Consider the following 27,290-nt stretch of genomic DNA (forward strand, 5'->3'; position numbering starts at 1 on the left):
GCTAGTTTCTTTTCTTTCCAATTACTCACTGAAATGTTCAGCACAATCCTGGCATTAGTCTCAGACTCCAGCTCTCTTGCTGGGAGGCCTCAACCTCAACAGCACGTCAATTTGGATAGGAATGCATACAATGTCCCACGTCCCTGCCCTGAAGCTCCACAGGCCTCTCCTGTTTAACTGACTTCTTCCAGCAGAACCTCTGCAACATGGAGCCTGCATAGATGCCTCAAAGCCTGGGGATGGAGTCCATCTTTTGTCTTAATACCCTTTATTCAATGTAACTTCTGAGTACAAATTTGCTACTTTTTTACATATTTTTAAACACTGCTTAAAAAAAAATAGTGGGCTGGAGAGATAGCTCAGTGGTTAAGAACACTGACTGCTCTTCCAAAGGACCTGGGTTCAATTCCCAACACCCACATGGCAACTCACAACTGTCTGTGATTCCAGTTCCAGGGAACCCAACACCCATGGCAAAACATCAATGCACATAATATAAAAATAAATAAATAAAATAAAAATAAAAAAACAACTAGGGAAAAATAACCTCCACTGGAAAACAAGTTTATGGACAGTGCAGTAAAACTTTCTACAGCTTATGAGCATCCCTAATCTAAAAATCTGAAATCTGAAATGCAGAAAAACCCATAATTTTCAGTGCCAACATATGTTTAAAACTTGAGAATTTTGGACAAATCTGAATTTCAAATTTTGGACTAGGGATGATCAATCAGTAAAGTCTATTCAGACATTCCAAAATTTGAAAATATTTCTGGCCCCAGGCATACCACATAAGGGCTAGCCAACCTGCGTAATCCAGTCTACAACACCAACAGCAGCTTATCAAATTAGGCAACCACCTTCGGGTCTGACACAAACGCACCCCATCATCTATGTGGCATCACACTGCAGCGGGGGTGAGTGGCAGACCCAGCTGCAGAAATCTCTAGCTATGAGTAACACCAACAGTGAAATGAACACACCAGCTCCTAGGCTGGTTTCTTCCTCATATATACAGAAAAATGCTGCAGTGTTAACGTCACTGCCGAGCTGGCTGTCTCCTAGCAGGACACACCCTCCACATTTAATGAAGATGGCCCAAGCACTGGGATTACAGGTGTGCACACCATGATAGACCACATTGATGCTAGTGAATGAGTGGCCTACTAAAAACCTACATCCCAGCCCATATATCCTCAACATACAGGAGCATCTGCCCAAATTTCAAATGCAGTTATTCGGGTGAACCCTAGGAGAAATAGTTCTGAAGAAAAAGGATTTTTCTTCCTCTTTTTTTTTTTTAAAGTGTGTACAAATGTTTTTTGCATAGATGTCTGTGCACCATGTGCAGACCTTGCACTCACAGAGGCCAGAAGTTGGCACTGGATCCCCCGGGACTAGAATTACAGATACTTGTAAGCCACATGTGGGTGCTAGGAATTGAACCCAGGTCCTTCAGAAGAACAGCCAGTGCTCTTACCCACTGAGTCATCTCTCCAGCCTGGAAGAATTTCTTAAATCCTGGAAACTACCACCTATAAAGGTAAATGACAGCTAAAGGTGGGGTGCTACTTCTTCACATACGGCTCTTCACGCAAAAGCCCACAACAGCACACACTGGACCCTAACACTCGAAGTCCTCTTCATCAAGAGAGGCATCATCATGTGAAAAGAAGGTGGTCATGTGCAAAAACTAAATTACTAATGATTTATTTTTCAATTTGGCCAAACAGAGCAAGGCCTGCTTAAGACTTTAATTTATGGGCACTGGAGAGATGCTCAGCAGTTAAGAGCACTAGCTGTTCTTCTGAGGTCCCAAGTTCAACTCCCACCAGCCATTTTTAATGGGACCCGATGCCTTCTTCTGGTGTGCAGGTGTACATACAGGACAAAGCACTCATCTACTTAAAATATGTAAACAACAACAACAACAACAAAAAACTTAAAAAGGGGCTGGAGAGATGGCTCAGAGGTTAAGAGCACCAGCTGCTCTTCCAGAGGTCCTGAGTTCAATTCCCAGCACCCACATGGTGGCTCACAACCATCTGTAATGAGATCTGGCGCCCTCTTCTGTGTACCTAATAAATAAATAAATCTAAAAAAAAAAAAAAAACCTTAAAAAGACTTTAAATTTGTATAGCACTGGTACTCAAACCTGTTTTTCTATTATTGATTTCTTCCTCCAGCTTTTTGAGACAAGGTCTTTCTATGAACCCAAGGCTGGTCTCCAACTCAGGTCAATCTTCTTGTTTCTGTCTCCCAAGTGCGGGGATTACAGGTGTGTGCACCGTATCCGGCACAAATCGTGAACTTCACGTATCTCTTACCCATCACTTTCAGTAATGTAGACCACGGGTACCCGGTTCTCCCCTTCTATGCCCAATTCTTGCTGCAAAGTCTCCAGATTCCGCTCAAAGGTGTCTACGCTGCCAATATTAAACCAGACGTATTGCTATAAAAACAGAAAAACAAGTATCCTAAGAATGAAGAACAAACAAAACTCTTGAGTGTTCTAAAGCATTTAACTCAGCTAAGAATTTTTCAGAGCCAGGTGGCGGTGGCACACGCCTTTAGTCCCAGCACTGGGGAGACAGAGGCAGGCAGATCTCTGTGAGTTCGAGGCCAGCTTGGTCTACAAAGGAGTTGCAGGACCACCAGAGCTACACAGAGAAACCCTGTCTCAAAAAAAAAAAAAAAAAAAGAAAAAAGAAAGAAAGAAAGAAAGAAAGAAAGAAAGAAAGAAAAAAAGAATCTTTTAGAAACACTGAAGACTTATAAATAAAAATAAATAAATAAATAAAAACCTAGTTTTAAAGACATGATTTTTTGTTTTGGTTTGTTTTTTAATTTGGTGAGAACATGTGGCAATTCTTGGCAAGTAAATATTTCCTTATCAATATTCCTCAGTGTCTTAAAACTTATAAACTCAAAGAACAGCATTGGGATTAGAGAGATAGCTCCGTGGTTAAAAGCACTGGATGCTCTTCCAGAGGACCTCGGTTCAGTTCCCAGTACCCACATATCAGCTAACAATTCTAACTCCAGCTCGAGAAGATCCAACACCCTCTTCTGGGGCCTCCACAAACCCTGCATGCACACGGTACACAGACACACATGCAGGCAAAACACCCATACACATACACCCATAAAATACAATAAAATAAAATCTCAAAATAAACTTTTTTTTTAAAGAAAAGCATTTACAAACCTACTTGAAAAGAAAATCCTTTCTGTAGATGAACAAGTACTCTTTTCTTCTTGTCCATTTCCCAGGGCCTATTTCCAAAGTAAAACCCAGTGTGACACAACAGTGACAGGTCAAGTCGGCTGTGCACACACCACGTAAGGCCCTGCCAACCCCTTAGTGTGGGCATTGACTCATTTAACCTGAGGATCCTAGGAAGTGGGACCAGGGTGACGGTGATAATCACAAGCTGGCCAGTAGAAAGTACCAGAAATGCTATGCTGGGCATTACCCTTCTAATACTTAGGGCTAGAGGGTTTTGGGGGGGCCTGGGGACAAATACTTTGAGGAACCTGGGGGAGACAGCTATTCTACAAGACAGCACAAAAATAATGACCCCCCTCAGGATCCACAGGAAAACGGTTCCAAATCCCAGGGAAATCTGAGCTGCGTAAGGCCTTCTATGAAATGGGAAGTATCTGAAAACACTGCATCCTCTATACTTGAACTCTAGATGACCTCAAGTGCTCAATACAATGGCAAATGCTATGGAAAGAGTTGTTATGCATTACTGGCTAAGGAGCAGGGACGGGGTAAAGCCTATACACACTCAGTGCAGCCAAGAATGACCCTGAACTCCTGAGTCAAGCACTAGGATTACAGGTGTACACACCAGACAGACTACAACCTTAATACAGGGCTGGGGATACAGCTCAGTGGTAAAGTACTTGGTAAGCATCTATAGGGCTCTAGGTTCAATCCCCAATATCACAACTCCAACAAAGCATACAAACTTGAGATATAAACATTTACTGTGGCATAATGGAGAAATAAAAATAATACAATGCTATAAATTTTAGACACAAATGTTTGTGTATGCCAATCCTAGAAAACAAGAGCTCTTCATTATCAAGGTTGTCCTTTAGAGACAGTACCAGAGGACAGTACTGACAGATGGAAACTGACAGTTAGGGAAGGGTAATCGCCAACAAGTGGGTGCCTAGTGAGGCTAGAAAACGGGTAGGGAGCAGCCTGTTAGCAAAGTCAGACCCTGGAGAGGACAGAAGGACTGGGAGTAGGGGTGGGGTCAGAGCAGGGGAGGGGTGGCACCATCTGGGAGCCTCCCCCCCCGCTTCACGATCTCCTCGGTACACCCGACATCTCTGCTGTCTCTAGATGGAGTCCAAACTTGGTGGACCAGGAATACAAATTGTTTTAAACTCAGCAAAGCCAGGTGTAATGTTTATGCCAGCACACTTGTAGAGGCATGAGGATGGCCATGAGTTCAAGGGCAGCCGGAGTAACAGAGTAAGACCCTGTTTCAAAAATAAACAAATAAAAACTAGGGAAACAGACAGATATCACAAAAAGGTTGAAGACAAATGAACAGAAAGAATTCTAAACTCATTTCAAAGACACTACCTCAAAATACATGGAATTTAAATTTTAACATTCCCCAACCAAACAAATGTCTTCAAGAATCATAGATTATTTTGGAATGCTGAAAACTGAGCTCTTCTTCACTGTGTCCTAGGTGTGACACTAAAATGATCACCAAAACCAGCCCAACACTGAAGCCTCTCCATGCATCAGCACATGCACACACCAGTCTTAAGTGGCACACCTGTGGCACACCAGATCCCACGGTCCCCAATGTACATATCTATGTAATGCAAAGATGTTTTCTTGTCAGTTCTAAACCTGAAAAAGGTTAATTTACTACTACCATAAAATTTACTACTAACATAAAATTATTTACCCCATCAACCGGAGTTTTCCCTGGTATAAAGGTCACACGAACGAAACGCTTATTGACAACTTCTAGTCTGTCCACCTAGAATGTAAAAAAAAAGAAAATATTTAAAGATAAGTTTACAGAAAATACTTGAGATGTTATTTTATTCTCATTATCAAAGGCTGGGCATGGTGATGCATGCTTTTAATCTCAGCACTTAAGGGGCAGAGCCAGACCAATCTATACAGCAAGTTCCAGGTCAGCCAGGATTACTGCAGGTTTGAGACCTTATATCAAATAAGGTGGAGGGGTGAGGAGGAGACGGAGAGATGGCTCAGTGATGAAGAACACTTGCTGCTTTTACAAAGGATCTGGATTCCATTCCCAGAATCCACACAGAGGATGGCAACCATCTGGAACTCCAGTCCCAGGGCATGTGGCATCTCTTCTGACTTCTGTAGGCACCAGGTACACACACAGTGCTCATATAAATGCAGACACTCATAAATACACATAAAAATAAATAGTATTTTTCAAAAAGGCATATAACTTTTTTTGTTGTTGTTGTTTTTCAAGACAAGGTATCTCTGTGTAGCTCTGCCTGTCCTGGAATTTGCTTTGTAGACCAGGCTGGCCTCGAACTCAGAGATCTGCCTGGCTCTGCCTCCTGAGTGCTGGGATTGAAGATGTGCCCCACCACAGCAGATGCTTTCAAACTTTCTCAATGGCTGTTTTCCTTCCCCTGTCTTTTTCCTTCCACATTTGCAAGGCTCACCTGCACTGGCATTTTAACTCTGTGGAGCCCTGCGTTTGGTGAGCACACTCCCAGTTACCTCCATGCTCATTAACTGTTTCAATTCGCACACAGTCCTACCCAATGCTGCAACGGACACTCCTGCAGATAACTTCTGGAACATCTCTTAAAAACTTCTTCTGGGGGGCTGGAGAGATGGCTCAGAGGTTAAGAGCACTGACTGCTCTTCCAGAGGTCCTGAGTTCAATTCCCAGCAACCACATGGTGGCTCACAGCCATCTGTAATGAGATCTGGTGCCCTCTTCTGGTGTGCAGGGATACATGCAGGTGGAACACTGTATACATAATAAATAAATAAATCTTAAAACTTCTTCTGGGCCGGGAGGTGGTGGTACACACCTTTAATCCCAGCACTCGGGAGGCAGAGCCAGACGGATCTCTGTGAGTTCGAGGCCAGCCTAGTCTACAGAGTGAGATCCAGGACAGGCACCAAAACTACACAAAGAAACCCTGTCTCAAAAAACAAAAACAAACAAACAAACAAACAAAAAACCCCAAAAAACTACTTTCGGGACACACAGTCTATAAACAGATACGCTAAGCATGAGTCGTAGAGCATTCAGTCCTTCAACTGTACTAGATATTGTCACACTGACCTCCGCAGTGGCTCTCCAATTTATACCCTTCTCAGCCAAAGATTCTGAATGCTTTCCTCTCTAACACTCGGTATTACAAGACTCTACTTCTTCCCATTCCTTGTGTATCAAATAGTACATAGCTGTTTTCTTTAATCTCCTAATTATATCCGATTTAAAATTTCTTCCTATTATTACTATTACTTTTGTACGTGAGACACAAAGAGAGGGGAGGTATGGGGGGGGGGTTCATATACCATAGCAACCATATGAGGTCAGAGGTCAACTCTGGCAGCAATCCTCTCCTTCCACCTTATGTGGGCTCCTTGGATAAAACTCAGGTCATCCGGTTGCATAGTAAGTGTTTATTTTCTCCACACAGGGTTTCTCTGTAGCTTTGGAGCCTGTCCTGGAACTCAACTCTGTAGACCAGGCTGACCTTGAACTCACAGAGACCCACCTGCCTCTGCCTCCCGAGTGCTGGGATTAAAGGTATGCACCTGCTCACAGCAAATGTCTTAACCACTGAACCATCTTGCCCGCCCTATATCTGATTCTTAATGACATTCTTTCTCCCTGATTCTAATAATACTCTTGAAATACCGTATCTGAATGACAGTGACGGTAGGAATCCTTCAGGACATGTTAATTTCTCATGATCTGCTTTTCAGTAAGTCTGCAAAGTGACAATGACAAGCTGCAGGGTATCCCAGAGTAACTGCAGAGAAACTGGAACCAAGGGGTAACTGCTCACCTGGAGAAGAATGCCTGAAAGCTCTGCCTGGGAATTTAAGGTCAGCATGTCTCCTCTCAGAAAGAAGGTAACCAGAGGACTATCCAGTAACAAATGAGCATGACTACTACGCCCCAAACTGGAATACAATCAACCTAACAAGCCACATGCTAGAGGAGTCCAGATCAACACTGAAGGCACTGAGAGTCTATTCAAAGAAATTAGGGCAAGATTTAGAGAAAGACATAGATTCAAACACAAGAAGCATCTAGAACTCTGAATACACACTTACAGAGAAGAAACTCTGTAACTTACTATGGTCAACAAGTCAAAACTACAAAGCCAAGAAATGACACTAAAGCTGTAAGGGGAAACGTCAATTAATCTACAAAGGCAAAACCTGAGAATGAGGTCAGATCTCTCAACAACCCCAAAGCCAGGAAAACATGGAATGGCCTATTTCAGGCAAAGCTTATATCCTGCAGTTACTTTGTGAACTTGACAGAGAAATAAGGACGTCTCAAGACAAGCACAAATGAAGGCAGTTCACGACCAAGAAACTGGCACTGCCAAAGACACTTACAGGAATACTACCCACGGAAGAGGAGAGAAACAACCCCCCTAGTACAGGAAGATTAAATCTCAGCACAGGAAGGGTCATGGGAGAAACCAGGAGAGCGTCCGCCATGTCCTCCACGGTGAACCAGCAACGCCAACACTAGAGAAGAAATGAGCAAACAATCCAGCCAACCAGAAAACAACAAAACCACCAGAATGTAGTAAGCACCTCTCTAGAGTAACACACAAGTGGCCAGGTATGATGGTGCAGGTCTTTAGTCCCAGCACTCGGGAGGCATAGGTAAGCTCTGTAAATTCAAGGTCAGCCAGGTCTACAGGACAGCCAAGGCTACAAAGAGAAACCCTGTCTCAAAAACAAAAACAAACCTAAGGAGGAGGCATGCTGGGAGCCGAAGAGCTGGCTCTGCAGTTAGGAGTACCTCCTGCTCTTGCACAGAACCCAGGTTGGATTCCCAGCACGCAGATGAGGTGGCTCACAACACTCTACTTCCAGTTCCAGGGAATCCAATGCCCATGTGAGAAGTGCTGAGAGGAGCCACAGGTGCTAAGGGAGTCTGGAGGCCAGCGTCCACTCCAGTGTGCCGATAGGCACATAATCATTTGTCCCTGCTTTCCTCTGGACCTGACAAAAGCTACATCCAACTCACTGTTGTCTCTAAAAAACATGCCTTTATTGGTAAAGACACCCAAAGATTGAGAATAAAAGGATAGAAGACAGTCTATCATGCTAACAGAAACTGAAGAAAAACAGAAGTACATGGGAAAGTAGACTTCGAATCGAATTCATTAGAGATAAAGAAGGTCACTACAGCCGGGCGGTGGTGGCGCACGCCTTTAATCCCAGCACTTGGGGGGCAGAGCCAGGTGGATCTCTGTGAGTTCAAGGCCAGCCTGGTCTACAGAGTGAGATCCAGGAAAGGCACCAAAGCTACACAGAGAAACCCTGTCTCGAAAAACAAAACAAAACAAAAAAAAAGAAGGTGAACATGTGAACAAAGTGAACACTTCATCAACAAGAGTCAGCAACTGTAAATATCTATGTATAAGAACTGAGCGTTTGGGCTCCAGTTCTACAAAACCAACACTAATGGACATTAAAATATCATAAAGGTTCTAACGCTAAGAGTGGGTGATTTCCATACACTGCTCTCATCTCTTGATAAACCATCCAAAGTAAAGATAAACAAAGCAACCTGAGAATTAAACTACACCATAGGGCAAATGGATTGAACATATAGCTACAAATTATTCTATGCAATAGAACAGAATGTGCATTCTTCTTAGCAGCCCGAATCTTCTGTAAAACAGACCACATTCTAGACCATGCGTCAAGTTTTAGCAAGTAGGAAAAAAATCTAAATAATTCCCTGTATCTTATCAAGCCACAGTACAATAAAACTACAACTCAACAGCAGGAAAAACTAGTAACATCACAAATACAGGGAGACTGAGCATTACATTCTGAATGGCCAGTGGTCAGCAAAGAAATCAGGGAGAAAATAATTTATTAATAGGTGACATGATCTTGCTAAGAACATAGCTCAGTGGTAGACTGTAAGAGCATTTGCTTCGTGTAGCAATGCATTATTAGAAAAGTATCTCTTACATTCTAAGAGAGTAATACTTTTGCTAGATCCCCCCAAGTTAACAAGGTACCCTGAGGTCACGTAATACTGCTATCCTATTGTGTATCCAGCTTGTTTGTTTAAGTGCACTAACAGAACAATGTGACAACCAACCTTAATTGTCTTGGATTTCCCATATAATCAGCTCTTATAATCTAAACTAATGCATAACTATAACCTTAAGATATGTACTCTTCCATGCCCCTGACCAAGAGTAATGCATGCATGTATGTGGGTTATGGTAATAAATGTTGGAAACTGCAAGTAGTTGTAAACAACCTTCTATAACAAATATCCACCAATAATGTTGGAAGCAACATATAGACATTGCTTGATAGCATGGTTGTTATCTGGGTCAGCTGGGTCATTTGTAATGACTTCATCCCTTGACAAACTGAAGACTTCTGTAAAGTACCCCTCGTTCCTCCCCATGTGATGCTCACTGTGCTCTCTAGCAGAAGAGCACAACCCTTTGTTGGAGACACACAGACACAGGGACAGACAGATTCACAAGAGCGCCTTGAGGCAGGCCACATTCCGATTCATGTAACAGGCAGGTAGGTAACAAGAGACAAATAAGACATAGGGAGAAAGAAGTGTAGAATTCAAATCTGCGTTTGCTCTTTGTTTCAAGAAAAAGTGCTTTTCATTTATTTTCCTTATTGCAACACCAACTCATTACCAGTGACTCTTGTTTATCACTAATGTGTTCAAATGGGCACATTTCACATGCCTAACATCCTAAATGATGACACAACCTAGAAAACCCTGGAAATACCACTCCCAAAATGCTGGAACAAATAGATGAACTCAGAAACATAGCAGACAGAATACAAAGTCACCACACAACAGCCAGCAGCACACACACACATACACACACACACACACACACACACACACACACACACACACACACACACTAAATAAGTCTAAAATAAAAATTAATAACACATCTTTGATTCCCGCACTTGGGAGGCAGAGGCAGGCAGATCTCTATTAAGTTCGAGGCCAGCCTGGTGTACAGAGTGAGCTCCAGGACAGCCAGGGCTACACAGAGAAACCCTGTCTCTAAAAACCAAAAATAAAAAAATAAATGTAAATTTATTAAAACTTTCAGAAACAGTATCAATATGCAAAGTGACTTTATGATGGACAAGTGTGGCTAGCTAGGTGAGCGTTGACCACTTTGTGGTCTGACGTAACTACATTTCACCTTGAGAACTGTGACAGCTCACACCCACAGTACTTACCACTCCTTTAGAAAGATAGTTATTGACAAAGTCTTTCCACGTGATCTCTCTCCCAGAACTCTTGAACAGGAAGTAAATCATGACTCCGCCCCAAAAGAAAGCAGTCCAGAGAAAGTACAACCTGAAATCCTTGTCATCCCATGGAAAGTCACCCTAGACAGAGAGGGACAGTTTCTGTAAGGAAATATGGTCTGTGCTATGTGGGCTTTCCTTGGGGCCACCAACCCAACCTCAAAAGTCAACGGTTTGAAATCAAACCTTCTGGAACCTGGACCACCAGTGAGAATCTTCTTTCTTGCCACGGCGCTTCCCTCCTCCACCACCTGCACCTCCAGAAGACCGGGGGGCCGCTGATTGTGTGTCTGTCATAAACAGAGAGCAGCATGTCCAGCATGCACCACGGCACGCTGTCAGCTCCACACGGGACTAAGGACCTAAGGAGACGACTGACTGGCCGATGCATCAGTTACTGCATAAAACACTAGAGGACAGACATTAACACATGGAGGCAGCAGCTAAGAGGCTCCAAAGCACCTGCCTACGATGACCTCAGGAAATATACAGAGTAACCCCAAACCCCATTAGATTGCTACTATTACATCCATTTTAGGAGGAAACCCCTGCTTAAGTAACTTGTTGGGTAATTTGTTGCCATGAGACATGTGTGAACAAAGAGGGGTATGTTCAAAGTTAAAAAGTGTGTGCAGGGCTGGGGATGTAACTCAGATGGCAGTGTTGGCTTAGTGTGCACAAAACCAAAGATTCAGCCCCCAGCACCACATAAACCAGGTGTGGTGGCCTCAGAACTCGAGGTGACCAGTTTGTTACTTAAGCCCTCCTCCCCAAAGACCTGCCCCTCTGTAAAGGCAGTCCAAATGAATCAGTGCAGTCGTGGACATTTCCCTCTCTTCTGTCACTTCGCTATCTTCCCAGTGACCTACAAGTACTATCTAATGTCACCAGCTGCCATGACACAACCTCTCTCACGGAGCAGGAGGCTTCACGACACATTCACTAAGCTGTTACCTGCACAGAGGCAGATGTGACGGACACTAGCTCAGGCCTCCTGACAAGGCACAGCACCAAGAACCAGAGTCGGCACAAAGAAAGTCGGGTGACAAGATTCCTAACTACTCTGAGACAAGGGAGAACCCAAAGGGCTGTATTTATAGTGTAGATCCCTTATCACCAGTGCGCTGCCAACTGCTGGACGATGCCTTTGGGAAATCCTACAGCGCTGTCCATGTCACCAACGCGGCAGCCCAGAGCCTTGAGTCTGGGTGTGTTTAAAAACAAGGGCTGGCCTGGAGATGCCACTCAACAGTCCATCTGCTTAGCACAGATGAGGACCTGGGGTCAACGCCCAGAACCATCAATAACCAAAGGTCAAAGGTCTGACTTATATCTTCCCTTACACTTCCCTAAAAGGGACGCCAGCTGGATGCCAGTAGGTGTCCAACACTGACACTCTGCTAAACGGCACAGTACTTAGGAAATAGGAGCAGAATCCTTCATGCCACAAGATCCACCCACCTGCCCTGCCTTCAAAACCCTCTCCAGAGTAGGACGGGGTGACCTTTAATCTCAGCACTCAGGAAGCAGAGGTAGGCAGATCTCTATAAGTTCGAGGCCAGCCTGGTCTCTATAGAACGAGTTCCAGGATAGCCAGGCCCACATAAAGAGAAACACTGTCTCTTTAAAAAAAAGAAAAAAGAAAAAGAAACCCTCTCTAAATCAGTAGACAGGACTCTCTTAAGGTTCAGGATTTAAATTTTTAAACTGAAATCTTAGAACACTGCACCATGGAACTAGACATGGCTCAATGGTTAGAGCACTTCCTACTCTTCCAGACGACCCAGGTTGGTTCCCTGCACCCATGTCACCCCCATCAGGCAGCTCACAACTATAATCCCAACACTGGAGGATCTGCCATCTTCTGAACTCCACAGGCACCTGCACTCACATGTGTACATACATACACACACACACACACACACACACACACACAATTTAAAATAAATCTTTAAAAAATAAAACAGCCTGTACTATCCCACAATAAATGTCAAGTAAACTGCCTGTGTCAGGTTTTTAAGACTTTTCTCAATAGCTTAAATCATGTGTCAGGGATACCTACCAAACAGTTTCAATTTCATCAGTCAGTATCTCTCCAAGATGACTTTGAACTACTTCAATGTGCAAAATGGCAAAGAGATAGAAAAAGGGAATCAAGAATAAAGCAGAGTCCACTGAACTTTGAGTGTGTGTGTAACCACAGTGACACAGCCAACTTCTGGTGACGCTTTCTCTGGCAGAAGCATCCTAGGACAGTAACAAAACCAGTCTTTTTTTAAAACTACCTTTTTTTTCTCCGACAGCTTCCTTAGGTTCACTAGCCTTTTTTCCATTTTTTCCATTAGGAAAGTATTTTTCAAATCCTGTTAGAAAAGATAAAAAAAAAATCTTCACACTAAAATTCATCAGGCTTTGTGCATACTGTTTATAAAGCTGCTGAAACAGCATTAGAAATCATTAACATCCCTTGTGTAGAAATACATCCAAGTCTAAATAATACAGCTCACCACCCGTAAGACGTTCACTTGTAGGTGACGTATTCCCCCTCTACCATCCGACAGAAGCTGAAGTCAGGGTGTAGACACGGAAGACAACAGCTGGTCATCCTGAACCCAACCTAGTGCCCACATAGGAAGCCCCTCCCAGGGCACGCATGTCCCTTTAACAAGGACACAGAGCACCAGAGTCAGACCGAAGCACCTACCTTTGGGAGGTCGGGAACAGAATCTTTGATAAGCAGCAATCACATCCCTCAGGAGAGAGTTTCTGGTTGTTGTCTGCACTGTAGCATATTGATAAAGCTGCAACATGACATCAAAATAAGAGCATGAGGGCTAGTCTACAAAACGGAGGGAAAGGACCTTATTCCCACTCCTAACATCCAAGCGAGTTACAAACTTCCCCTTGGGAAGAACCGAGGCTTGATGGCACAAAGCTACTCTAGTCTAGCAACAGAACCAGGAGATAAACACTAACTACCCCAAAACCATGGGTGCTTCCAAGTGACACACTATCCAGGACTGCAGTCCAATTATAAATGCCTAAGAACCCATTGACTCGGGCAATGTTTATCTGATTCAAAGCACCAAAAGACAAACTCTGACCCCAAATCTACTGTTACATGCTGATTCGCTTTCATGTACTTACCTGAAGTTACAAGCCAGAGCTGCTTCTAAACAATGCTAACTTTATCGCTCTTCTGTGATGAGGAAGTCAGGGCTAAATGTCAATCCTCACACTAGGCAACTGCTAAAGATACTTGATGGGCTGTCATCCTGAGAATCACGGCCATAGGAAAGTCTACTTCGGACACAGCTCTGCTTCAAAATATGTCACTAAAAAGCTGTTTGGGGGCTGGTGTGTGGTTCAGCAGGAAAGCACATGCTTAGCATGTGTAGGCCCTGGGTCTGACTTAGCTCCACAAAACTATTAGGAACAGTTACTTGCAGGGGTTGGGGGTGCTGAAAATGAGGTTCACCTGTATTAGTTATTGTACTAGTTCATCTGTATTAGTTAGTTATTGTATTAGTTATTGCACTAGTTACTGCAGCCCAGCCTCTGTTATGGTCTGATGAGAAAATAATGCAGCATCCTCTCAAGTACGACACCTCACACCCACTTTGGTGTGCGGGCTCCACCAGGAAGGCAGGTGTTGGAGAAAAGAAAGAGACGTAAGCCCTTGCACACTGCTGGTGTGATGTAATGGCCAAGCCACCGTTTGGCAAATTCTCAGCATGCTTAATGTAGGGGGCCAGTGAGACACTTGAGTGGGTGAAGACACTTGCCACCAAGACTGATGACCTAAGTTCAATCTCCAGAACTCACAAGGTAGAAGGAGAGAACAAACTCCCACAAGTTGTCCCCTAACTTCCACATGAGTGCCATGGTGTACACATGTGCACACAAGCAGAAGCAAGGGGAACACCTACATGATAACTTGGTATGGAACTAGGCACAGTCACACTCCACAAATATTTATTTGTCACCTCAAAACACCCAAGGGGGCTCAGGGAGGAGAGCACTGGCCAGAGAGCTCACTCAGTGGTTAAACACATTTGTGACTCTTGTATAGGACCCGGGTTCCATTCCCAGCAATCACATGGCGGCTCACAACAGTCTGTAACTCCACTTTAGGGGATCCAATGCTCTTTGATGACCTTCCTGTGCATCAGGTGTGCACGAGGTACACAGACATACAGGCAGGCAAAACACTCATACATCACACACATAAAACAAAATCAATAAATCTAAAAAGAATGTTTACATGTCTTCTGGAGACTGAGGATATAGCAAATGGTGTAGTGCTTGTCTAGAAGGCACAAAGCCCTGGGTTTGATGCCCCAGCACCACATGGGCCACCATACTTGCAATTCCAACACTCAGGAAACAGAGGCAGGAAGATAACATGTTCAAGGTCATCCTGGGCTATATGCATCCTATATAACAAAGCAATGTTCGGGCATCATTTATATACCCTCAGTACCAGGAGTATATGTCACACACACCCACACTATTCGCTGTAGCCATCCCAAACAAGGACTTCCTTATGTCTCAGCATTCACTGGTGACTCAGAGGGACAAGAGTCCCACCAAGGCCTCTGGTATGAGACTCAAGCTCACATGGCAGATCCCTGAGTCCAATGTTCACTGGTTATAAAAGGAAGGGATCAGATGAGCAAGGAAGGTGGGACAACCGACGAATACGGCACAGACGGCATACGACAGGGAAGTGCACTGGAGACAAGATACAGACTCAAACACAGCATGACAAGGGAGCTTCAAAGTGAATGTCACAAACACGGGTACCCTCAGCAACGCCTATCCATGGCTTCCATTCTCACATCCCACCAACCACGGGTGAACAACATTCGGAAAACAAATTGACATGAGTCGGTGTGGTGGTGCTTAGTCGTAAGCCCTGCACTTGAGAGATGGGAGACAGGAGGAGGATCAGAAGAAGTTCAAGGCCAACCTCAGCAATGAAGAATGCTGGAGGCCAATTCGGGTTCTGTTGTTTTCTGGGGGCGCGTGTTTGATTGATTGGTTTGTGTTGGGTTTGGGTCATTATTCCTTGAATGCTAGGGTATAAAACCTATTTACAAACCACATTTATTAGGTATTCATCTAGAGATGAATGTATAAGGGAAGAGCCGGCCTGACCAGGAGGACCAGGTGGGAGATTCAAGAGGCTAGCCTGAGCAACACTAAGTAAGACCTAGTCTCAAATATCCCCAAACAAAACATAAACAAACCAAAGCACATAGAAGTACGTGCAAATCTTCTGATTCTGGGAAGGGTCCTGGCATCAATGCCGGGCGGATACCGAAAGGCTGCTGTACCTCCAGCTTGTAAGTGAAGGGGCTGAACTAACGTCCTCAAGGGCAATGGCCATTAAGTGATCAAGCCAGGTTCCAGTGACCGACCAATCGCACTCCTCAACCGCCATGGTATGTCCCTCTGGGTAAAACCTGTGCTGGGCTGGCAGACAGCAAGAAGGCTGTGTCATGGTCCTGCCAACACAGCATCACTTCAATAAGATGTACCAGAGCGTGTGTGACCCTACACCGGCAGCGAAGCTTCATGACAGACGCTGTTATGCAACAAAATACATAGCCCCTACTCTGAACAGCATATTTTGACCCCAGTGGTATTTGCCGGTGTGTATTCGGGATGCCAGCAACGGCCCTATTCAACAGATGGGAAAGGGAGGTGGCACAGCCCGCTCTCTCTCCTCCAGCTCCGCGGTGCAGCCCCACTCGGTCAGTCGTTTTTCCAGTGCCTCGAAAGGCAGCGAGACCACGGCAGCAGGCAGCAAAGTCGAGGCGTGACCTTCCCGGGCTCCCGGAGCCACTCGCGGCGGCGCGGCCCACACGGCCCGCGGGGACCAGGAGGCTCAGACCGTCACGCGTCCCGGTCCGGTGACCTTGACACCTGCTCCCGGGCCGGAAGCCGGCCGAACCGAGCAGCGGCGACGCGGGACTCACCGTGCGGAGGAAGGGCCGCCGCCCCGGACCCAGGCAGCCGCTGGGCACGAGCAGCGGAGGGAGGCCCCGACGGCAGCCGCCCCGGCCCCACAGCAGCAGGCAGCGGTGGGCCATGGCGGGCTCGGCCCGCTACCCGGGCGCGCGCAGGCACGGAGCCAAGGCGGGCGTGCGGGGGACCTGCAGCTTCCGCAGCTTATCGGTTCTCCGGGAGCTGCGCGCCACCGGCGCAGGAGACCCGCGGCGGTACGCGAACCCACGCTCCACACGCGTACGTCAGGCCCCGCCCCAGCGTGAGGACGTCGACGTGCCCTCTAGGGGCCGACCACGCCCTCGGGTTGGGAGGGGCTGGAGCGCTCAAAGCTCCCGAGCCCCGGCTGGAGGCGGGGCCGAGAGAGGAGCGGGGGTGTGGCCGTGGGCGGGACCAAGGAAGGAGTGGGGGCGGGGTTAGAGGACGGCTGAGGGGCAGGGCTGGAGGTGGTGCCAGAGGCGGGGCTTAGAGGCGTGGCCAAAGGGGTAGGGCGGGGTCGAAGGGACTGTGGGGGCGGGGCTAGAGGCGGGGCGGCCGAAGGAGAAGGGCGGAAAACGCTGCTGGAGGCGGAGCCTAAGCGGAGCCGCTGCAGGTGAGGCGGGGCTGAGGGGGGGGGGAACCGAGGAATAAAAGTGGGCGGGGCCAAATAAGGAGAGCAAGTTTGGAGCGCGGACCTTAAGGAGTTGTTGAAAGGAGGCTTCGCAAAGGCTATATGGAAAAGGACTTTTTTTTTCATTCAAGACTGGAGAGCATTGGTGTTGTTTGACGTTTTAGCGTTCATTCTCGACTCATCAAGTACTTAGTTAAGTGATTGCTCACTGACAGGCACGTGGTAGGCTCTGTAAAAGTCAAAACACACACACTGACTTATTTTTCTCCTGGTGGTTTTGGGGACAGGGTCGACTATATAGCTCTGGCTGTTCTCGCACACCACTGTGAACTGAAGTTATGTTAAAGATTCTACAATGCTGATTGACGGCTCAAAACTACCTGATTGTGAAGAGTTGGAATGCTGTAAAACCAGAGCCAAATTATCTTGGGCTATGTTTAGTCCCTTTAATAACCCTAAGCATTATTCATCCTTGTATCTAACCTAAAATCACCATGACTAAACTGAACCTAATTAATATTTGTAGGGAACTTCTGCATGACTGGCATGTATGAAGGCCTGAATTCAATTCCCAGTGCCATAAACAAGTGGAGGGAAGGAATCTTCTGGCGCACAGTAGTTTCAGGCTTATTTACCCAGACAACCATGAATCATAAAAAGATGACAAGATGCCGGGCGGTGGTGGCGCACGCCTTTAATCCCAGCACTCGGGAGGCAGAGGCAGGCGGATCTCTGTGAGTTCGAGGCCAGCCTGGGCTACCAAGTGAGCTCCAGGAAAGGCGCAAAGCTACACAGAGAAACCCTGTCTCGAAAAACCATAAAAAAAAAAAAAAAAGATGACAAGAAGTGAGGCCCAACACAGTATGCTTGCTGGCCACAGTGGAGCAAAACTAGAAATCTGTATCAGAAAAAAGCCCAAGAGTGGGCTGGGGGATGACCCAGTAACTGGTTCCCGTCTGGGATTTCCATACATATTTCGTTTCAGTTTGCCCTTCCCCTAAGCTTTCCCTCCAATACTGTACCTTTTGCCCCAGCCTCCCCCTTCCACATTATTCTATTGTCTTCCCTGCCCCAGGTCCACAAAGTTCTCTTTTTCTAGCCTCATGGCTGCCTTTCTGATTTCCTAGCCTTAATCCCTGTTTATTCCTCCTACACAGTGTTTGTCTTTCTGAGTCTGGGTTACCTTGATTAGTGTTCTCCAGTTCCATCCATTTTCCTCCAAATTTCTTTCTTTTTTGTTTGTTACCAACAGCATACTTTTTTGTTTGTTTGGGTTTTTTTTTTTTTTAAGATTTATTTATTTATTATGTATACAGTGTTCTGCCTGCAGGCCAGAAGAGGGCACCAGATCTCATTACAGATGGTTGTGAGCCACAATGTGGCTGCTGGGAATTGAACTCAGGACCTCTAGGAGAGCAGCCAGTGCTCCTAACTGCTGAGCCATCTCTCCAGCCCCTTGTTTGGGATTTTTTTGTTTGTTTTTTGAGACAGGGTTTCTCTGTATAATTGCCCTGGCTGTTCTGGAACTCCCTTTATAGACCAAACTGACCTCAAACTCACGAAGATCCACCTGCCTCTGCCTCCTGAGTGCTAGGATTAAAGGCATGGGCCACAATGCCTGGAAAGAAAGGAATTCTCCAATTCTGTGAGAACAGCACCAGGCTGGTACCAAAACCAGATGGACATCAGAAAAAAAAAGAATAAGGTTGGATAATATACCTTACAGATGTGCATGAAAAGCCTAAACAATTTAATACCAGCACTTGGGAGGCAGAAGCAGGAGGATCTTTGTGAGTTCAAGGTCAGCCTGGTCTACAGAGCAAGATCCAGGAAAGGTGCAGAGCTACACAGAGAAACCCTGTCTCAAAAAACCGGAAAAAAAAAGAAAAAAGAAAAAAGAAAAGCGAAAAGCCTAAACAAAATCCCAGAAAACTAAATATAAAGTTAGGTGCATTCTATGTACATACTTAAAATATGTACATACACACATTGTGACCAAGTGAGATTTACTTAGACATGGAAAATTGGTGAACACAAAACCAAAAAAAGTCATGTTAATAAGTTGATGGGGAAAAAAAAAATCACACAGTCATCTCAATTGACAGAGACAAGGTTTTGGGAGGGACACTTAGCACCATTGCATGATATAAATGATCATAAAATAGGACTAAAAGGGAGATTCCGTAATTTGATAAAGGAACTTGTGGGAAAATCCCAGTTAACATCAGAGTCAAAGGTGAAAGACTGAAAATTTAGTAAGACATGACTTCACATTTACCATGAAAGGTGGTAAGTAGTGGTAGGATGTGGAGGAACCGGAACCTCCATCAGTGGGAATGAAAAGGGTGTCGCTGTGGTGGGAAGACTCGGGCAGTTCTCCCCAAAGCTAAGCAGTCACTATACGACAATATGGCATCTGCAATTCCCTCCCTAAGCACATGCCTCTGATGGTTTATGTTGATGGACAGCTGGACAGGATCCATAATCACCTGGAGACAAACCTCTGGGCACATCTGTGAGGAAGTTTCTACATGGGTCTAAATGAGAAAGGAGGACCCTCCCTAAATATAGGTGGCTCCATCTGTTGGGTTGATGGTCTAGCACTGTGTCAAAAGGAGACAGGGGGCTGGAGACCACTCCTTGGTAAAGATCGCCTGTTGCTCTTACAGAAAACCTGGGTTCCCAGCATCAATGTGAAGATTTCAACAGTAGTTCTCAACCTGTGGGTCATGACCCCTTTGGGGGTTAATGATCCTTTCATGGGGATCTCCTAAGACCATCTGGAAGCACAATATTCACATTACAATTCATAACAGTAGCAAAATTACAGTTATGAAGTAACAATGAAATAATTTTATGGTTGGGGTCACCACAATACGAGTAACTAGGAAGGTTGAGAACCACTGGCTTGGAGTCTTCTGTAACTCCACCTCTGGGGATCCAATGTCATCTTCCGGCCTCCTTGGGCACTGCAGACACATGGTGTACATACACACACACACAGGCAAAACACTCATAGATGGCTGGGCATGGTGGTGCACACCTTTAATCCTTGCGCTTGGAGACAGAGACAGGCAGATCTCTGTGAGTTCCAGGGCAGCCTGGTCTACAGAGTGAGTTCCAGGCAGCCAGGGTTACATAGTGAGACTCTGTCTCAAAACTGAAAACAAGCAGGGTGGTGGTGGCGCACCCCTTTAATCCCAGCACTCGGGAGGCAGAGGCAGGTGGATCTCTGAGTTTAAGGCCAACCTGGTCTACAAAGTGAGTTCCAGGAAAGGCGCAAAGCTATACAGAGAAACCCTGTCTTGAAAACAAAACAAAATCTCCACTCATATACATAAAACAAAAATAAATAAGTCTTGAAAAAATGTAAACAAACGGAGAGTGAGCCCGGCACAGGCTTCATCACTGTTGCTTCCTGATTGCGCACAAACGTGACTCTCATGCTCCCATCGGAGGACTGCACCTCTTTGAAGTGTGAGCCAAAATAAATCCTTCTCGCCTTCAGCTGCTCTGTCAGGTGTTTTGGTCGAAGTGACGAGAAAAGAACTGACCACAGGGACCCAAATGTCCTGGTGCGCTAGTGTTCCTAGCAACAGTCTTCACAATAGCCGTAAAGTAGAAACAAGGTGTAGGACATACATGCACAATGAAATGGCGTCTGACCTCAAAAGCACTGATGTTCTTTCTCTGGGCTGGAAGTGCAGGTCAGGGTGGAGCGCTGTCTCAAAAATGCAAAGGAATGAGATGAGGTTCTGAAACTCCTATACATCCCATGACATGGGTGGACCTTGAAATCATGCCAAGGGGGAAAGGGAAGACAAAAAAAGGTCAAACATTGCATGACCCCACCTAGACGAAAGCGCTAGACTAGGCCACTTCTTAGAAACACAACATGGCTAGTCAGGCAGTGGTAATGCCAGTCTTTAACCCCAGCACTCAGGAGGCAGAGGCAGGCTGATCTCTGTGAGTTCAAGGCCAGCCTGGTCTACAGAGGGAGTTCCAGGACAGGCAGGGATACACAGAGAAACTCTGAAAAACAGAAAAGAAATACAATGTAGATTAGAAGGGAAGACCAGAGGGGCTGCTTAGTGGCTACAGTTTCTGTTTGAGTAATTTTTTTAAAAGTTCTGGAAATAGATGGTGACCAGAATTGTGACAGTAACTAATTAATTTCACACTGTTTCAGGTGGTTAAAATGGCAGATTTTATGTTAGTGTTTACCACAATGAAATGGGGTAACGATTAAAAAGAATAAAAAGAGGGTGCTGGAGAGGTGGCTCAGTAGTTAAGAGCACACTGATCTTGCAGAGGATCTAAGTTTTATTCCCAGCACCCACGTGGTGGCTCACAACCACCTGTAAGACCTGTTCCCCAGGGAACTGATCCTTTTTTTTTTTCCTTCTCAGGCTTCACAAATACATGTGGTGCGCACACATAATGCAGGCAAGCACACAAAAACATAAAATAAAATAAAATAAAATAAAATAAAATAAAGTAAAATAAAATAAAATAACTTTTAGTCAAGCAGTGGTGATGCATGCCTTTAATCCTTGGAAGGATTAACACTTAGGAGGCAGAGGCAGGCAGGTCTCTGTGAGTTGGAGGCCTGCCTGATCTACATAGTGAATTTCAGGGAAACCAGAGCTACACAGAGAGACCCTGTCTCAAAATAATAATGATTAGTAAAAAGAAAGAAAGTGGGGTGGCACTTTAGGAGACAGGGTGTTGTGGAATATTATTTTAACTGGGCAAAGGTATGTTACATTTATTTATGCTACAGAATATTACTTTAACTGTGTAAAGATGTGTTACATTTGTTTATGCTGCATTTGTTTAACGATGTAAGGACATGTGGTTAATGATGTAAAGATGTGTTGCATTTGTTTCACCTTGCCTGCCTAAGGCACCTGATTGGTCTAATAAAAAGCTGAATGGCCAATAGCAAGGCAGAGAAAGGGTAGGCTGGGCTGGTGGGCAGAGAGAGAACAAGGGAGACACCCCAGGGCTAGAAGCCAGGCGGCTTCCACCAGCCACACAGGAGAAGCAGTGAAGTAAGACATACAGAAAGAAAGTAAAAAAGCCCTGAGGCAAAAGGTAGATAAAGAGAAACAGGTTAATTTAAGTTAAAAGACCTAGCCAGAAACGAGCCTAAGCTAGATCAAGCATTTAAGCAATAAGTCTCCGTATCATGATTTGGAAACTGGTTGGTGGCCCAAAAGAAAAAGCCTGGGCTACAGAGTGAAATCTGGTCTCAAAAACAAACAAGGGCTGGTAAGATGTGTCAGCTGTAAAAATGCTTGCCATGCAAGCCTGATGGCCTAAATTTAATCCCAAGAACCCCTATAAAGGAAGGAGAGAAACATCACGCAAAGTTGTACACACACACACACACACACACACACACACACACACACTCATTCCACAGGGGGCCAGGGTAATTTTTTTTTTTTTTTTTTTTTTGGTAAAGAACATTAACATGTCTAAAGGGAAGAAACACAAATGGCCTAAATCAGCACATGGAATGGTGCTCATTATCCATCAGGGACAGGCAGTTGAAAGGCGTATCTGTAGGGTAAAAGGGCCAGCCGGAAAAAACCCACCCTGACCCTGAACCAGAACTAGTGAAAGAAACACTTTGGCCTTTACCCTACAGTATCTAGAGCTGGGCACAGCTGTGCATATCTGTAGTCCCAGAAGTAGAGAGGCTGAGACAGGAGGATGGCAAGTTCAAGAACAGCCTGAGCCACATAGTGAGACCCTCACCTCAAAAACTAGGTAGCCGGGCAGTGGTGGCGCACACCTTTAGTCTCAGCACTCGGGAGGCAGAGCCAGGCGGATCTCTGTGAGTTTGAGGCCATCCTGGGCTACCAAGTGAGTTCCAGGAAAGACACAAAGCTACACAGAGAAACCCTGTCTCCAAAAAACAAAAAACAAAACAAACAAACAAAAAAAACAACTTCTTCGATTTCTCATTCTTCCATTCTCATGGACAGCTTTTCCATGCGTGAATCTATGCACCGTATGAATTTGCAAACATAGACACTTTGTTATTTCATGAAATTCTACTCTAATACCCATGGAGTTTTGCTTCATATGTAGTCTTGAATGTTGGTGACACTGAGTACCCTCTTTATTGTTTTCTTCCAGCACTGGGGACTGAACCAGTGCCTCACACATACCAGATAGCCAAGGCCCGGTCCAGCCCCCTCTCCGCATTTAGTCAACTCCACTATGTTCCGCAACGGTTTGTACGTTTCCCAGCCAACGCTGAGTGGCCTCCCTTATTGCTCTCCACATTGCTCTTGGAGGCTGGGTCTCTGGCTGAACTTGGAGCTCACTGTTTAAGCTCGTCCGGCTGGCCGGCAGACCCTTGGGAACCACTCCCCAGCTCTGGGGTGACGGGCATGTGCCACCACACCTTGCTGTTCACATGGGTGCCGGGGATCCGAACTCAGGACTTTATGCTTGTACAGCAAGCACTTTATCCACTGTACCATCCTGCCAGACGCAGGATATATATATATACAGACTGCCTTAAAACTCCCTGTATAAGAGCAGGCAGGCCTCTGCCTCCCGAGTGGTGAGATTTCAGGACTGGGCTAGCACACTCGACAGGGTGCAGATCTGTTTACTTTTGGTTCTGCTGATTGAACCCAGAGCCTCATACCCTAGTTAAAGAGGCACTGAGTTACATCCCCAGCCGCCGCCGCCGCCTTCTTCTTCTTCTTCTTTTCTTCTTCTTCTTCTTCTTCTTCTTCTTCTTCTTCTTCTTCTTCCTCTTCCTCTTCCTCCTCCTCCTCCTCCTCCTCCTCCTCTTCCTCCTCCTTCTTCTCCTTCTCCTCCTTCTCCTCCTTCTCCTCCTTCTTCTTCACTTTCCATTAGGTTCTTTTCCATTCTTCTGTCTTTATCATTTTATTATTTTTAAATTTTGAGACAGTCTCAAGTTTCTCAGGGTAGCCTTGAATTTACTGTGTTAGCCCAAGCAGGTCCTGAAATTGGGATCCTCTTGCCTCGGTCTTCCAGGGAGCTGGAATTCCAAGCCTGTCTTCAGGCTCTAAAGAGCATGTAAAAAGTAGTTACTTGCAATGGTTCCGGACATGGGATTGCCCAAGGGAGCGTGCTGCATGTATTTGTCCACTAGATGGCAGGAGAGCTCTACAAAGCTCTCCAAGATAAACAGCATCTATCTGTTTCAAAAGGCCTTACCGTAAAGCTGGACTTGGTGGCATAAATCTTTAATTCCAATGTGTGGAAAACAGAGAGAGGTAGATCTCTGAGTTCAAGGTCAGCCTGGTTTACAGAGCAAGTTCCAAGACTGCTAGGGCTACACAGAGAAATCCTGTCTCAAATAACAAGAATTTAAAAAACTTAAAATGTGTTCATAAGATTGGTCTGGATTTCTTTTGAAATTATCATTAAATGATTTTACTACAGCCCATAGTCTATCTGTTAAGATTCTAAGACAGAGATATGCGCAAGATCTGCCCCAGTTAACATATCTCAGGTGAAATACTCTAAAAATGTCCATTTAAGAGCTTCTAGGGCAGTGGTTGTGGTAACCCTCAACTATAAAATTATTTTCATTGCTACTTTATAACTGTAATTTTGCTACTGTTATAAATCATAATGTAAATATCTGTTTTCCATTGGTCTTAGATGACCCTGTGAAAGGGCCATTCAATCCCCCCTAGAGGGGTCTTGACCCATAGGTTGAGAACTGCTGTTCTAGACGATGATGAAAAATAATGAATTGTAGCACCAACCTGAGGAGTTAGCAATACAAGCTGCATGAATGGTAACAGCAGAGCCTCTAGAATTCCTTAATCAGCACTTTCCTCAGAGTGAGTCAGTAGTTTTCTGGAAAGGTTTCCTCGGCCGTACACTAAAGTAAACTGATAATGTCATAAAGTCCCTAGATTTGAAGCTGGGGCACAGCTCAGAGCGAGAGTGCTTTTCCTAACACGTGCAAAAGACCCTGAGTTCAATCTTTGGCAAAGCTAAAACAACCCAATGAGGTCTTCTTGAAAGACTCCTTGGGAACATCAGACTCCTTGGTGATAGCCACCTCGAAGCAGGCCAGACTGTATGGAAGTAATATGCACAGCAGAAATAAGGAAAACATTTAAGGTGTGTGTAGCAAGACTTGGAGGTTCAGAATAGGACATGGGAAGAGAAAACACCACAGGAACAAGAGGATTCCACCTTGTTTAAATAATATGCTTGGGCACCTGGGCTAAATAAGGCTCAAGACAGATTTGAATATGTGTGCATTTCATTTTTTATCTTATGCGTGTTTTGCCTACATGTATGTATGTATACCACCCACATGCAGTGCCTGTGGAGGTCAGAAGAGGGTATCGGATCCCCCAGGACTGGAGTTACAAGTTGTTAGCTACCCTGGGGGTGCTGGGAACCGAACCCAGGTCTCTAAAGAGCAGCCAGTGCTCTTAACCACTGAGCCTCCTCTCTAAACCCTCCAATAATTTCTTTTTCAGTGTTGGCATTTGAACCCTGAGCACCGGAGTCTAGGCAAGTTATGCCCCGGGGGCTACATCCTCAGCCCCTCCCAGTGTGTTCTGTCAGGAAGAGCTCCACAAACCCAGCGGGTGCCCAGGAACTCTGAGTGGCCCCTGTGCTGTTTGCTCTGACAACACTCCGGGCCAGCAAGTCTCCATGAAGAAAGTCTTTACTGCAGTTGAGTTAGTGACTCGGTGACACACCTGTGCCTGCTTCCTCCTGTAGTTCTGGGGTAATGAACGAAAGAGACAGCCATAGGAAACGGGTGAGGAGCAACTCCAAAAGTTGTTTGAAATTCCTCCTGCTGGGAGATTGGCCTTTCTCTTTAAGTTAAAAACAAAAAACAAATAAAACAAAAAACCCAACAACAAAAAAGTTGCTGGTATGGCAACTCTCAAATACATGTACGTATTTTTAGCAGCAGAGTCTATTATTTTAAAAAAGGAAGGAAGGAGAAGAAATATTTGAGTTATACCTGGTGGCTGGAGCCTGTCATCCCAACACTTGGGAGGTGGAGGCAGGAAGATCAGGAGTTCAAGACCAGCCTCGGCTATACAGTGAGCTTGATGTTAGCTCAGGTTTCATTGAAACCCTGCTAAGAAAGAGAATTAAAGGCTTGTGCCATCATGACTGGACCAAAAATGGACGTTTAAAGGATGAGGGGATATGTCTTAGTAGTAGAACACATACTTGATACCCTGGGTTTAATCCCAATTCACACTCGAGCGCACGCACATACACACACACACACACACACACACACACACACACACACACACACACACACACACCATTGGCTGTGATAATGCAAGCCTATAATTCCAGCACTGGGAAGCTGAAGTAGGAGGATCAGGAGTGTGAGTCTAGCCTGGGCTACACAGCGTGAACCTGTCACAAACAGCCAAAATGTCGGAGCACTGCTGGACAAGCCCGTAGGTTTTCCCCGGTGGCCAGGAGGGTTGAGAACAAGGCCGGCAGCACTAGATCCGGAGTTATCCTGGGTGGTGTGCCTGCCACCCGGGGCCAGGCCACTCTTGGCCTTATCACCACCTAGGAATGATCCTTGAGTCACTGAACAAGCAATTGGCAAGCACCTCCTGTTTGCCAGAGACTGGGTTAGGTCATGTGTGCACAAATGGGGTGCAGATCCTGTCCTTGGACAGCTCAGAGAGGTCAAGTCCCACTTTCCAAACTTTAAGCAGCATTTTAATGGCTTAGGCTGCTCATTAAAAAAAAAAAGTATAATTTATTTCTATTTGGGGGGGGTTAGGGAGAGGTTCTTGAGACAGGGTTTCTCTGTGTAACAGCTCTGGCTGTCCTGGATCTCTCTTTGTGGACCAGGTGGCTTCAAACTCACGAAGATCTGCTTGCCTCTGCCTCCTGAGTGCTGAGATTAAAAGCATGTGCCACTGCCTGGCAAAAATATGATTTCTGAATCTTGCCCCAGAAAAGCCCACTCAAGAGGCCTGTGAGCAGGCCTGGAAACTGGCCCCCAGTCAGCGCGAATCTGGTAGGAGAGATCGCTCATTCAGTCCAATAGCCACAGAGCTTGGTGGATAAGGCCAGAGGTGCAGAGGACTT

The 27,290-nt window shown here is 45.4% G+C and overlaps 1 protein-coding gene across 1 annotated transcript in view; it reads right to left on the minus strand.

Annotated features, from left to right (window-relative positions):
* The window catches only part of Afg3l2 (AFG3 like matrix AAA peptidase subunit 2), a 46,674-nt gene extending 29,811 nt beyond the window's left edge, over positions 1-16,863 (minus strand). Inside the window, exons 1-7 of the mRNA XM_006970069.4 lie at positions 16,552-16,863; positions 13,272-13,368; positions 12,853-12,930; positions 10,754-10,857; positions 10,496-10,648; positions 4,944-5,018; positions 2,328-2,452 (exon numbers count right to left, since the gene is read on the minus strand). Coding sequence (XP_006970131.1) covers positions 2,328-2,452; positions 4,944-5,018; positions 10,496-10,648; positions 10,754-10,857; positions 12,853-12,930; positions 13,272-13,368; positions 16,552-16,665 — 746 coding nt within the window. The 5' untranslated portion in view covers positions 16,666-16,863. The remainder of the gene's footprint in view (positions 1-2,327; positions 2,453-4,943; positions 5,019-10,495; positions 10,649-10,753; positions 10,858-12,852; positions 12,931-13,271; positions 13,369-16,551) is intronic.
* Between the last annotated feature and the right edge of the window lie 10,427 nt (positions 16,864-27,290).

Source organism: Peromyscus maniculatus, chromosome 19, assembly GCF_049852395.1.
Source record: "Peromyscus maniculatus bairdii isolate BWxNUB_F1_BW_parent chromosome 19, HU_Pman_BW_mat_3.1, whole genome shotgun sequence".
NCBI lineage: Eukaryota > Metazoa > Chordata > Mammalia > Rodentia > Cricetidae > Peromyscus > Peromyscus maniculatus.